This window comes from Mytilus edulis, chromosome 3, assembly GCF_963676685.1.
Source record: "Mytilus edulis chromosome 3, xbMytEdul2.2, whole genome shotgun sequence".
NCBI classification, from domain to species: domain Eukaryota; kingdom Metazoa; phylum Mollusca; class Bivalvia; order Mytilida; family Mytilidae; genus Mytilus; species Mytilus edulis.
In genome coordinates this window covers 44,565,556-44,580,557 of record NC_092346.1, presented here as the reverse complement: position 1 = coordinate 44,580,557, position 15,002 = coordinate 44,565,556, and the positions used below count along the sequence as shown (strand labels likewise).

The following is a 15,002-nucleotide window of genomic DNA, read 5'->3' as shown; positions in this document are numbered from 1 at the left end:
AAACTGAGTATTCTGACACCTTGCTCAATCCAACATTTTTTTTCTGGTCCGCCAGTGTGTCGGATAACACAAGTTACACTGTAGTCCACTAGCATATAAAAATCCAGGTCAGTGTGTTGGTCTTGTTCAAAACAGGGTTCATATATAGATATAGGAAGATGTGGTGTGAGTGCCAATGAGACAACTCTCCATACAAATAACAATTTAAAAAGTAAACCATTATAGGTTAAAGTACGGCCTTCAACATGGAGCCTTGGCTCACACCGAACAACAAGCTATAAAGGGCCCCAAAATTACTAGTGTAAAACCATTCAAACGGGAAAACCAACGGTCTAATCTATATAAACAAATATATTTCATTATCGTGTTTTCATCTTGATATGCATACAACATTTGCTGATGGACATTTAACTTCAACCATCATCATCGTTTTATTCATTAACAAGAAGAATACCAACGAAACACTAAAAATACCTTATTTAGCCATGACTGTATTAAACAAGAATGTTTCCAAAGCAAACAGATGCCCCACTGGCACTATCATTTTCTAAAGTTTAGTGGATTGGTCAAAACTCTAATTGGGCATTACAATTAGAAAAATCATACCAAAGGGAAGATATGTACTTAGTTTCAAGTTGGTTCAACTTCATCAAAAACTACCTTGACCAAAAATTTAACCAAAAACTTTAACCTGAAGCGGAACGCAGACAGAAAAACTTAATGCCCCTAGATGATTTAATGTTTACTCTGAAATGGCATTTGAATAAACAAAAGATATACATACTTGCAGAAAACAATATAATGTAAAGTACATTATTATGAATTAATTGGTTGAACCATTTGTAGGACCAACAAAAAATAAATAAGTATTTGTTTTACTCAGAAGAAATATTGCAATATTGATTGGAGCCCTTTTAATTTGTAAATGACATTCTGATATCACTTAACTATCCCAATGAACAAGGTCGAAATAAAATTCAACAAATATTTCAAGATCATTTAGAATTTTTTAATTTGTTTTTCTTTTTTTGTTTAAACTTCTTCACTTTTTCATTTGGTGAAATGTTTTGTTTTGATCTCTTCATCTCTGCTGCTTCTTTTGGAGTTTTCTTTTTCCCCTTTTGAGTTGTTGGATTTTTATTATCTACATCTGACTTATTTTTGGATTTTGCTTTAAGTCTTCGTAATTTCTTTTTATCAATTGTAGAACCTTCTATCTTCTGTAATTTCACTTTGCGGATGATATCCCTGAAAATAAACAATATCACCCCATAAAATAACATTGGAACTGAAGAACATGCAGGGATCTCTATGGATGAAAATTTAACGATGGAAAAGGCTCTCACCAGGACAAAACTCTTCAGGCCTGAAGCCAGGAATTTCCAAGGGGGGGTTCGTTGGACTCATGAACTCGACTTTAACAGTCACAATTTGAACAAAACGTTGACTTTAACAGTGCTTATTTGATTTCAAAGGGGAGTTTGTCCGAACCCCCCTGGCTACGGGTATGCTCTTTACGTTGTAATCAAAAATAATCTTACCTACATTTTGTTGTAAGGAAAAGTAAGAGAAACACTGATATATTGTTTTATATATTCTTTTCATTATAGAAAAATAATTTCCTAAACTGTCATTTGTAGCAATTACAATATCAAGCCTGCACAACTCCTCTTAGTTAATAATAACCACAAGTTAGCTGTCCTATTAACCTTCAGAAATTGTTGTTCAAGTTGTTTTAATACTGGTACATATGAATTTCTATTTCATTACATGGTATGTTTTTGATGTAAATTGGTCTCTTTATTCATGTTTGCTTCCGTTTAATCCAAAGATTAACAAATGAAGTAGTAATAAGGAATGTAGAAGGCACTTGAAAAGGGTTCCTCAAAAATTTAATTGATAATCGTAAGAGAAAAAAAATCTTACATGATTACTCATGAATTATCAGAACTATCCATTGATAGTCCAATAATTAAATTTTAAAGTCCTTGCTGAGGTCAGATTTTAAATATCAAATTAGGTAATACATCATATACAATAAATTTTGTATTTTTTTTTTTTAACTGGAATTATAGAATAACTAATCTAAGAATTCAAATAGAGAAAAATATTCAACGTGTGACCAAACAACACATTAATTCACGAATGCGCGTAGAGCTTGAGTTAATTATCAGTGTTGTTCGGTCACAAGTTGAATATTTTTCGATATTTGAATTCTTTAATTAGTTCTTCTTTTTATTACATTGGCAAATGGCTTTTTTTTAAAGAAATTAATGTAAAATATGTAAGGAACTATATCTTTTTTCTACGCATTCACAATTTGTTATGATCCGCTGTTATCAACATCTTGACAACGCCTATTGTTGTATGACGTCAGAGAGTGAAATAACCACGTTTATTTCACATGTGAAATTATCGGTTTTAACTGGGAAATCAATGTAATTCATAGCATAGCAACCAATGTAATAAAACAGATTAATCATGGCTCAGTGTTAAAACGTTTATTTACAAGGTTTACAAGGTGGAGAGACACATTTATGGATGTTTGTCTGTGTGCCTTTAGTAATCCTTGAGCATGCCTCAGCAAGTTTAAGATGTAAACGAGGGTTAAATCATTGATGTAAAGTATGTTGTAACAGGTTTATTTATACAAGGTGGACAAACACATTGATGGCATTTATCATTTCACTTTCATATCTAATCATTAGACTCTAAAGAAAGAGACATTTTAATAAACAGAGGCATACCTTTTCTTCTTTGCCTTTTCCAAATCTGCTTTCAGTGCAGTTGAAATATGTTCCCTTTCTGGTACTCGTTTAGCTAATCTTCTTCTTTTTTTCCTATAAATCATAAAATGTCAAATTGTTTACTTTACGTCTTTTTTGGTTTGTACAAAGGATATAAAATGTTTGAAACATACACTTATGACGGAGACATAAAAAGTTTTCTATTTTCACTGATTGTTCTTTAAGTCAGTTCTAGATAAGGTGTCAAAATTATGAAGCTTTTGATTAAATTTATATGAAAGGTTTAAACCAATGATATCTTGATTGAGTTTGAAACCTGTATTGATTGATAAAAATATTGGGATTTATTCCCCTAGAAATGATGAATTATTTGATTAACTGTCTTGTATGCATTTTCACATTTGCACTTTTTGATAGATTGATATTAAGTTATAAAAAACTTAACGTTGAGTGATAAAGTTATTATGGTCCTTTAAAATATAAATTGTATTAGAAAATGCCTTGTAAGTTGTCTCATTCATACATTATAAAGATGGTGATTTAAAAGTATTTTCAAAAGGAACTTACCGCAATTAAGCCCTTGATTTGGTATTTTAGCTTGGTGTCCAAAAGCTTGATTGCAGAATGAACCAAGTGACATTTAATGCACGTAACATGTCAAATAAATACATCAAACTGTTTCCATATATTTTTTTTTCCAGTATTCCATGGCAGACAAGTCTATCCATGTATCTTTACTTACTTTGTAGGCTTTTTCATCTGTAACATATAAGGTGGAACTGGACATCCTGCTTCGACCATTATATTTGCTATACTGAAAAAAATAATCAAGATGATCAATTCAAACATCATTGTAGCAAGATTTGTTCATTTCTGATCTCAACTCACCTCAAGCTCTATCATCACATACTGATTGCTGATATAGCCAAGCATGCTTAAAATGGAATTTATAACTATTTCCCAAAATATTAAAACACCTTTTCCATGTTGAAATTAAGTATGAACAGTAATATGAGTCTTATATTTTACTTACGCAAATTTTTACTGTAAAATGAAATCAACACTTCTGAAATTTTGTGCATTTGAAGTGCCTTTCTGGATTTACCTTCATAAGGAACATGTAAACCCAAAGTTTCGAGAGCAATACTTGAATGTATGAGAAGCTGTAGGACCAACATGGACTTTAATAGAATGGTCTCAGTGATCTGGAAGGTTTTTTTTACTATGGGCCCAGGGCCCCTCAAAAATGAATTCAATGTGCCATTTTAAAAAATAATGGGCCATGTTGTCAAATTAGTGGGCCCTTTGAATTGACTTCTGTAAAAAAAAAAAAAAAAAGTATCAGTATATTTTGGCAAAGAGGTGTTGGTACTTACCTTTATGATTTTAAATAAAATCATTGATATTGTTCCTGTGATTTTGTAATTTCAATTTCAATGAATATACAATAACTTCTTCCAACCCCAACAATACATTGTAATTAAGTTAACCTTTATTTACAATGTTTAAACTGGTACTGTTGCCTTGTTCATGTTCATGGGTTTTTTTTTGTACATTAAATTTGGGTCTTCGTCGATACCATACTTATTCCAGACGTTCCGTATCAGAGGACATTTCAGGCATTTCCTCTGCACTTCTTGTATTATTAAAACGTCATCACGGTGACAAGAATAACAGTATAGAGTACCATTAATTCATAGAACAAAACAACAAATCGCTGAAGTCATGTTTGCAAAATGTCAAAACGAGCCAAAGACCAAAAAATGACAAGGACAATAAAGCGTCTTTTATGGAGACAAAAACTATATTCCTAAAAAGTCTTTCGGGTTCTTTAATCGAAATAATAACAAGCTAAACTACATGAGATTATTATTAGAGTTAGATCTCGTCTGTACTAGCCAAATTTCACAAATGTAAAGTTGTTTACAAAAAAATATATATCATGAATGATGCTTAATTACGTTTTTCGGGTTATCAGTTAGACCGCATGGTTCTATTATTACAATAGGAAAACACCCGAGATGTTACATCGCATGGTTCTATTATCATAGGGAAACACCCGAGACGTCCCAAAAATATATAGGTGCTCCTATTATTGGAGGAACATTACGCAGTTGTGTACATACACATGGCGCACGGAACACGATCGGAAATTCATTTGATGATATATAAACGTTTCGAAACGAAGTGAAAAATATTGTGCGCCACGTGGGCGCTTACATTTGTCACTGTATGCGCCATTTATTGTCAATATGCGCTATAGGCGCAGGGCGCACGTCCTTCCCAATCACTGTGGTCTATAGTATTGACTTTGCTCATTGTGGAGGGCTGTAGGACCATATATAGTTGTTTTAAAATTTCTGTGTCATTTCGACTCTTGTGAATAGTTGTCTCTCTGACAATCAATTCTTGAATATTCACATTCAAAGTGAAAAATAACACAGAATTTATAGACAATACCTTCTTAAATTTATCTTATCATCTTCTGTGAAAAATGTGATTGCCTTTCCAGATCTTCCAGCTCTGCCTGTCCGACCTGTATAATAACAGTTATAAATTATTTGATAAAAAAATAAATCTATCCAATCATTTTATCTAAACATTTAAAATATGTGATGTTTCATACCATTACAACAGTTTGTTAATTGTGACAATACATCTAATAAAAATGTGTCACTTTTGGAAAATATGTAATGTGTTGATTGTTGTTTTCAATGTTTTCATCTATTGCTTATTAAGGGCTTGTTTACTGAATACTTATATAAAATCTCCAAAATATGGCCACGTATGAAAATGCAGTCAAGGGTTTTTTTCTCAAAAATAACAAATCAGAGCTTCCTGCAATTTGGTATCAAGCTTCATAACCACATGCTATATCATGTGATTACACAATGTGTTTTCACATTCATTGGGCATCAACTTCCTGTTAACCTAAAACTTACAACAGAGGTATCACTGGTGAAATTACATATTCTGACTTTTTGTGGTGCACTAGTATACTAAGGCATAATTCTGATATGACTTCTGCAGTTTTCTTTTTCAATTTAAAACATTAACACATTATAAAGGACCAAATTTTTTCCTTTAATTCCACACTTACTTTACAAATAATATATAACTAAACTGACCTATCCGATGAATATAGGTTATTGCACTGTTTGGGAAATCATAATTAATGACTAGGTTAACTCCCTTGAAATCTATTCCTCTACCCATAAGTTCTGTACAGATCAAAATCCACACTTTACCAAGTCGAAATTTCATGACCACTTCATCTCTCTGAAAGTATAAAGGTATTAGTTTTTTTGAGAATCTTGTCTACTTTTTTAACAGTGGTTAAATTCCACCAGTGAATTTTATCTGAAGGATGGAAATTCCAAGTGTTTTATATTCACCAACAAAATGCACTACATTTTTTAATATAGGTCTAGTGTAAAATATCCATTACTTGCTGCCCTAAGATTCAGAAGAGGTGTTTTTTTTTTAAGGGATATGTACAAAAAGTGGGTCTTGACATTTTAAGGGGTATTTAAATAACTAATACTTGCATAATAATTTATGAAAATGGACACAAAACTGCTTTTTATCCAAGGAATGCTTCCTTTATTGGAAAGAAGAACATTCAGTGCTTATATCCCCCAACAAAAACGCTGGATAGGACAGATGAATTAATATGGTTCCTTAAAAATTATTCTCATTTTAACCAATGAATTTATGTTAACAATTTATCAGTCTACCATAAACATAAACAATGTTTTTTTACAATATTTATAGTCTCTAGTAAATAATATTTGGTCAGAATAGACACACTGTGGAATGAAAGAATGCTAGTATTTACAGTATGACTGAAAATGCTTCAACTGCATGGAAACATCACACTTTTAAATTATCACTGAACAGCAACTATTAGTATCTCTGTCTGTTTATAAACCAACATGTAAAACATGATGATTTGAACATTGCATGTGAAAGTAATTAAGATAATACAAATTAAACAAGAAAACAGTTTCTCTAAACCTATATTCTTATTATAAAAATAATATACAAAACAAAATTTACCAGATTAATTTTTGCAAACATGGCTAAGGGATGAAAAAAGATTACCTGCGCCTGTGTTTTGCCTGAATGTATAGCATCAACATTCATACCGTCATATATCAGCTCATTAAACAATTCCTGAGCTCTTTCTTTAGACTGTACAAACACTAGTACTGGAGGCTGTATACCCTGTAATAAAAAATATCAGCAAAATGAAGTCTTTCTTCTTGACATAATTATTTTCATACAAAAGAACCATGTAAATCAAAGCAGAGTACCAGTTAAAAATGGTATTTCCTTTGTGAACTATGTCCTAAACTGTGTTAATCTTAGCATTAAACTTATTATTGAAATAAGATGTTAAAGGGGCACCAGCTACGAGATATATAAAAAATCTAAAATATGATTTTTTTTGTTGTTCAATCATTAATGAAAGTGAAATTGTAATTAATAGTTCTCTTGTAGCAGCTAATATGGTTCAATTTTGTCAAATTAAGCTAAGAAACATTGATGGTGAATCACTCTCTTGCAAATAAACTTGATAGTTAATTAGATGGTGTCAAGATTAAAATACACACGAAACAGTTATAAATCAAACATAAGAATTAGAGTCAAATCCTTGAATATAAAGTTGACAGCTAGTGCCCATTTAATATTGGAAATTTTGTGCTCCTGTCAACATTAACTTTCAAAATTAACTATCCCAGTTAAGCTGAACCTCAAATAAGATAGATTTCATTTGATTTCATTAGTTGATTTCATAAAACTTGCTCATCCACTGCAAATGAATTTTTTTCCCTCAAAGTCCAGGTTTACGGAAATTACAGTCAATTTGGCTATAAAGTGTTAGAAAGATGTGAATGATGTTTTTCATACAAATTATTTACTTTATGTATTATTTCCCTGATAGCAAATAGCTTTCCAAATTCAGTTCCAACAAACTGTAACTCTTGTTCTACTGTCTGTGTTGCTGAATTCCTGAAATAGCATATATTGGTAGATTTAATTAATCATATTATACACAGCCACTGTATGATTTCTTAAAAATCAAATAGTATTTCTAGGGAAGCATTAAAATGCATTAAAAGTAGTGTGCTTTACACCACTGTCCCAGGTTAGGTGAGGGGTTGTACTTTTACAAACATATTTAAACCCCACCACACCCTCAATGTGCCTGTCCTAAATTAAACCTGTAATCTAGTTGTTGTCATTGGTTGCTGTCTGTTTTATTTATTTTCCTTTTTTTTATTTTAAAATCAATTGTGTCATCAGTTTTCTATTTGAAAATTTTCACATTCTGAGACTTGCTATACAGTATAGATTTAATCATTGTTGAAGGCAAAACAGTATCCTATACATCAAAATTAGTGTTAAAGCAGAAATTTTCGTGAAGGATTTAATTTCGTTTATTCTGTGGAAAGAATATATCCATGAAATTAAAAAAAACATTAAAATTTAAACTACATATAATATCACTTCCATTTTATGGAAACCACGAAATCAAATCCCCATGAAATCTTATATAGAGACAAACCACAAAATTTTGGCTCTACATAAATTAATGTTTCTACAGTATTTAGCATGGGGTTGGTTAGTGTCTCATTTGCAATCATACCACATCTCCTTATTTTCATATCATATTCAAAAATAAAGCACATACCTTGCACCCACATTCACCTGGATGACATTGTCTAGATTTAGTTTACACCATTGTTCAACATCATAAGCAAAAGTGGCACTAAACATTGCTCTTCTAACATTCTTAGAATCACATGCCTTGTAAATTACGGCAAGCTGCAAATAAAATCATTGATTTGATAGTGTTGTTTTTAATTTTAATTTTAAACAAGAATCAAATGCTGAAATGAAAATGTCATAGTATATTACAATCAAGATAACTACCGTAGATTATATTTGAATATTATCTCTGATTTAAACTTCACTTCACTTCTTTTATGCATTGTTGTCACATTTGCCGTAAAATTCATTTTTTATGTCAAGACCTCTAAGGCAGATTGTTATTGTCAGAATAAAATATTTAAACAGGTTTGTTACAGTTCAGTTTTTAAGTTACTGAATACATTCTTTAAAATATTTGTTATCTTGCCCTTTGTTCAATAGAAGGATAAAGTTGCTCGCTAGTACCTTTCATTCATTTGTCGTCCTGAATAACTTAAGGATGTACTTAGGTGAGGTTAGGTAAAAATTAAGAAATTAAAATTGATACTATAAGCTGGTAGAGCATCAATTAAGGATAAAGATAAGCTAAAAATAATGATAGGTCATAGACCTCCTTTTCGAGATATTTGAGATTTAAAATATGGCAGGAAAAGGCTGACTCAGGCTTTTACCTTATATTGCATTGGTATTATTTGGGTCTCAAAACAAAAGAAAGAAAATCAAGAATCTTCTAAAATTTTGATAAATGAGCTATTAAGTCTTATATGAAAAAATGAATGGGTGTTATGGGGCAAAATATTTTACATTGTATTGTATGGAAAAACACCAAGGAGTCCGAACATTTGATACAAATTCCAAAACCTCACCTAAGTACATCCTTAATAAAACTTTACCTGATCCCTGAAGCCTGATTTTCCTTCTTCAAAAAGCTTGTCAGATTCATCAACAATCAACCATTCTACCCTGTCAAACAAAATACAAAGAGAATTTTAATATCAAATCTTCTAGTACATTTTTATTCTGATCATTATAGTATCTGGATATCAAATTTTTATAAAAACTTGTGGTACCATAAACAAAATATCTAAATGTGCATTTCTGTCCATGATGTTGAATTTCTCTTGCTAATTACTATTATCGCTATTTTACGAAATTTTCCTTTGACCTTACTGACTGATAATTTCCTTTCTCAGCACAGCCGTAACGGCTCAATGAGAAAATCAATCTCGTTGAGATAACCAACCACAATCTATAAATATTTACCATGACAATATATGAGTAAAGCTTTCATGACATAGCATTCTGTTTTTTCTATCAATTGTAAATATAAATAATAAATCTGTTTTAATACTTACGTGTGTAAATCTATCTGAGGTGGATCTTGATTTAACTGATATATCAGTCTGTTAGGTGTTGACACAAGAATATCTGCAAAATATAAGTTTGCTATTTATAACAAAACTATTGTTGTGTCCCGAAAAAGTCAACAATATACCAAAGACATGAAATATATTAACAATCTGTAGAAAGACAAAATTATCAACAAACAAGAATGTGTCCCAAGTACACAGATGCCCCATCCGCACTATCATTTTCTATGTTCAGTGGACCGTGAAAATGTGATAAAATTTCTTATTTGGCATTACAATTAGAAGGATCATATCATAGGGAACATGTGTACTTAGTTTTAAGTTAATTGGACTTCAACTTCATCAAAAACTACCTTGACTGAAAAACTTTAACCTGAAGCAGAACAGATGGATGGACAGACAATTGAACAAACAGACGGATGCACAGGATAGAGAACCTAATGCCCATAAATGGGGCATAAAAATCTAAATCTGATTTAATTATTAACAGCCTATAATAAATATTTGTGATATGTTTGATCAAGGGAGATAAATCATTTTGTTTCATATTTGATGTTATGACTCTTGTTAGCACTGTCATCTGATCGTACAAAAGCTTTTTTCATAGTTTCAAACATGAAGAGTTGACAAAGGTATTGATGTTTAAAAAAACTTAAACCACAGACTAAACCTGAATGTTGACAAAACCAAACACAAAAGATCCCTGTGTATCATCTTCAGCAACAAAATGGTACCAGCTCGACAAAAATATGAATCTTTAATTGAGCAGTAGTCATTCAATACAATAAAGTCACATACCAAATTTCTTTACTGACTTCCCTTCATTTTCTGGGACAGTCTTATCTATATAATGTAACTTTAGACCAGTTCCATCTGATATCATTTGAAAGTCTCTGTAAATCTGTAAAAAAACAACATGCACCATTATTAGTATGACAGATATAACACCACTGATAACTTTGTGTGTGTATATATATATAGATCTAAACACTCACAGTGACTGTAATTAGTGAGATACAATAATGCTCCACTCAAGACAGTTAAAAACTTCAAACATTCCGAATTTAACTTTCAGGATTAGAGAATATTGTATTGCATGAAATTCAGGGATGGGATCTGTTTCTCTAATGATTTTTTGACAAACTTTATCTGTCTTTTCTAATGATCTGCAATAAATTTGTTTTTAATTTTGTGATGTCATCAGGTAGGATATTGATCATTACTTTCATCGAGAGTTTAAAGAAAGTTTAATTTCAGGAATAAAAGTTGAAATGTTACTAGCTACTGTTGTAGCTCCACAAAACACAAAAAAGAAAGGTTTTGTCTAAACTTGACTCTTCAGAATGAAAAAAACATAACAAATATTTTTAAAGGCATTAGCATCCAAAAACTTATAAAGAAGTAATGATTAAAATAATTTGAGTCTATTTACTTGTTTGGCTAATTCCCTGGTTGGTGCAAGCACTAAAGCTCTGAACCCATGTTTGCTATGTTTTCCTAGATGGTGTATTATTGGTAAGATAAATGCTGCCGTTTTACCAGATCCTGTCGGAGCACATGCCATAATCTCTCTTCTCTGTAAAGCAAAAAATAAATTGTATAAACCGTTTACTGTAAATACATATGCTATCTTTATATTTTATGCCATGTCATGTCCAATAACAATGGATTTGAAGGAGGAGAGTTGAAACCTGAACTAGAACTCGAAGAGTACCAATCAATGCACAAAAACCTAACAGCAAGAATTACAGCAACCCAAAGACATAAATAACCAACAGGTCAACATACAGTTATAAAAAATAAATAGGCTACTTTACAATATGGCAACATTTAATTACAATAATTCTTTTTGAATGTACATATATGACAGTACTTTTGATGCAACACAAATAATGATTTTTTTTTATTTTTTTTTACATATGTCTGTCACACATACTTGTATCATTCTTCCTATTTAATTCATTATTTTGAAAAACTATTAATTGCTCATATATCTATATAAGAAGATGTGGTATGAGTGCCAATGAGGCATCTCTCCATCCAAATCAGAATTGTAAAAAGTAAACCATTAAAGGTCGGCATTCAACAGCCTTGACTCGTGTGCACCGAACAGCAAGTTTATATATATTATATAAGTAAGCTTACATGCAGCATGGCTGGTATAGTCTGCCTCTGTATTGGTGTAGGTTCTGTGTACCCTATTTTAGCAATATTTCTCAGGATGACATCTGACATTTTGTAGTTGGTTACAAGATCATCAAAACTCTTCAATGGTTCTGGCTTATCAGTTCCATAAATATGTATTTTATGTTGATTTCGTATTCTGTTAACCTGAAAATCAGTGCAATTTTAGACTACAATGTATTATATTAATTAAGGTTATCTAATTTGAAAAGGTTTAAAGTTCAGATTAAAATTTCAGCTTCTCATGATAGTGCTGACCTGTGATTGGCTATTATTCTGTAGCTAATTTAAAATTTCTATTGTCTACTGTTACGCAACGCAAGACAATGTTTGTTGAAGACTTAACCAGTTATCTCCTTTCAGTTTTATCTACAGAAGATGTCAGGGACTGTCTAAATATTATTTAAACAAGTCAAGCCTTTTAGATGAAAAACAATAAGCTATGTTCCTTTGAAAATGGAATCTATGGGAATTATATTGTCTAAAATGTGATCAATTTACTCCTTCATTCAAATATAATTTTTCTACAAATAATATCAGGTATAAGAGAATACAGGTATGGCTTACCTCCTCTTGATGCAGTGCTGCTAACTTTTCCTTTGTTTTGACTTTCTTTTTCTTCTCCCTTCTTTGTTCTGCCCCTTTAGATGTGATTGTCCCAAGTATCTGTAGCTCTGTTTCAGGCTCTGGCTCTGATGTACTGTCATCTTCAGAGGAGGAGGAATCGGATTCAGAATTAGATTCAGATTCAGAATCTACTGTAAATAAATATAAGATATTATGAAAATTCAATAGCACAGTAAATTCTAAATTTCTATTTTGATGCAAATGAAGAACATTTCTATGTATTTATGCATCCCTGACTTTGGAATGGTTTGGTTTTAAACTTTACTGTACAAGCATGACAAATGAAAACTCAAAAATAAAACATTATTTTCACGTAGACTGACAGTCAAATTAAATACATTTTAAACAAATGGTTCATGAGGATTTATTCATACCAGCAAGATAATAATTTTTGCATTAATGTATGATAAATGTGTCTTCTAGTTACCAAGGCTGGCAGAACTCATATAAACTATTAATCAAAATTTCACTTCACATGACTGCTTGTTTATACATTTCACACAGGAAAATCAACACCTCTTAGCCCCTCTAGACATTAGCCTTTTTGTCATAGTCCAATAAGACTGTATTTCTGTACAGTGTCAAGGTTATATAAGGGGGTAGTTTAATATAAAAGCCAAAATATTACATTTAAACATGAACATCTTTCTCACCAAGGTTACAGACTTAAAAAGCAGGCAAATTCAAACAAATGCTTTATAATATAATAGTTTATTTAATACTGACACTTGTGCTCTCTGCAGTACATATATTCAACATGTATATGAATGATGAATGATGTATATGTATCTCAGAATATTTTTTTAGGATCAAGAATTTTTTTATTCATAAAAACGTAATTGTTTACATAAATAGTTTTAAATCTTAAGATTTTTTTTAATGTATGCATATAATAAATGGAACTAATATGTACCTTTAACCTTTTTCAATAGAGCTGTACTATTTTCATGAACATTTTTCCTTTTCAGCTCATTTGTTTTTTTTCTGTCTGCATTCTCTAATGTTGTATTTTGGAAGCTTAAATCCTTAGAAATAATCTGGAAGTAGAATAATGGAAATATTGTTACATATTTTAATCTGAACCACATCTTCTACTGACAAATGAGAGATAAATAATCACTGCATTTTAAATAAACAGTTGCAGCAAGAGCACATGATACACTCTTATTGTGCATATTGACATTCTTGCAAGAAACACCACTAACCCCTCCAGCACTGTGAGGGTAAACTTAAAATCCATGTACACTCCACTCCTTATCATAACTAATGGAGATGCATCACTTCTGTATAAACAACATTTTTTACAGGGCAATCCCCATCCTTACACAAATTGAGTGCTAGGACACCAGGAAGTCTATTATGTACTTGGAAGAACTCCTGGGTCACTCGGCTGAAAGAGAAAAACTGGAGATATATCAGATGATTGATCTCCAGGTCAAAGAAGGGGATAACTTTGACCAAATGAGGCCCCCTAAAGTACACATTCTAGTTTAAACTCAGAGAAGTGTACTGAAAATTTCTAGCACCCGAGTCAGAATCCAACCATGGGGACCTTCAGTACTGAAGCCATTGGTCATAATCACTAGACCATGAACCCGTTCTAAATAAAAAATAATTTTTATTAATTAATGGGAATTGATTTTTGATTCAAATGAGTATTGAGTCCGTTCGCTCAGAGTCTGTTCAAAGTCATGGTAGAAATTGTAGACTGAATCAGGCCATTCAGGGTTTCTTTTCAGTAATCTGATGTAAGTTTTTTTTAGTGAGAGCCGTGGTGTAGTGGTTAGTGCATCGGACCACTAACACAAAGGTTCCTGGTTTCGATTCCCCTTTCTGCGTTGAAAGTTTCAGGGATTGAATTTTCGGCTCTCCCTTGACACCATTTGCAAGTATGGTCTTGAGGAAACGATGATTGTCTGTCGGAAGGGGACGATAAATGGCTGACACGTGTTAAGAGAGAGCTGTATCTCTTGCACGTTAAAGACACCCTTGTAGATTTCGAAAAAAGAGCAGGTTAATGCAGCTACAAGGCAGCACTCCCACACACAAAGACATGGAAAGGGATTAATATAAGTTGCAAAACTTGTTTCCAATCCACTAACAATAAATATATATGTTTAAAACTACAGTAAAAGGTTTTTTTTTTTAAATCGTCCATATGACATGCCTTTAGTTTCTCTGCATCCTTTCCAAATCTTTTCAAATCAAATTTAGCACCAACTCCAAGCTTTCTGAACAGCTGCAGTCCCTCCATGCTTGCTGTTTTAGAAATCGGAAGTAAACAAAAATTATTTTGTGGTATAAGAGGCTAGTTTTCCTAAAATTGTCTCCCTTCAATTTATTTACCAGTATAAAT

The 15,002-nt window shown here is 31.7% G+C and overlaps 1 protein-coding gene across 2 annotated transcripts; it reads right to left on the bottom strand.

Moving 5' to 3' along the window:
• Positions 1-987: 987 nt before the first annotated feature.
• On the bottom strand, positions 988-14,999 carry LOC139514278 (probable ATP-dependent RNA helicase DDX52). Of its 2 annotated transcripts, none has more exons than XM_071303289.1 (16): positions 14,814-14,999; positions 13,560-13,683; positions 12,587-12,777; positions 11,981-12,166; positions 11,268-11,411; positions 10,634-10,736; positions 9,821-9,893; positions 9,359-9,428; positions 8,446-8,579; positions 7,673-7,763; positions 6,852-6,974; positions 5,876-6,026; positions 5,208-5,283; positions 3,490-3,561; positions 2,748-2,840; positions 988-1,248 (listed from the first exon to the last, which is right to left on the bottom strand). In XM_071303289.1, the coding sequence occupies exons 1-16, from the start codon at positions 14,898-14,900 to the stop codon at positions 996-998; spliced, it is 1,971 nt and encodes a 656-aa protein (XP_071159390.1). In that variant the 5' UTR covers positions 14,901-14,999; the 3' UTR covers positions 988-995. The 2 variants fall into 2 exon arrangements, with proteins under 2 accessions (XP_071159390.1, XP_071159391.1); XM_071303290.1 differs by having other exon boundaries at positions 12,587-12,774; positions 14,814-14,955.
• Between the last annotated feature and the right edge of the window lie 3 nt (positions 15,000-15,002).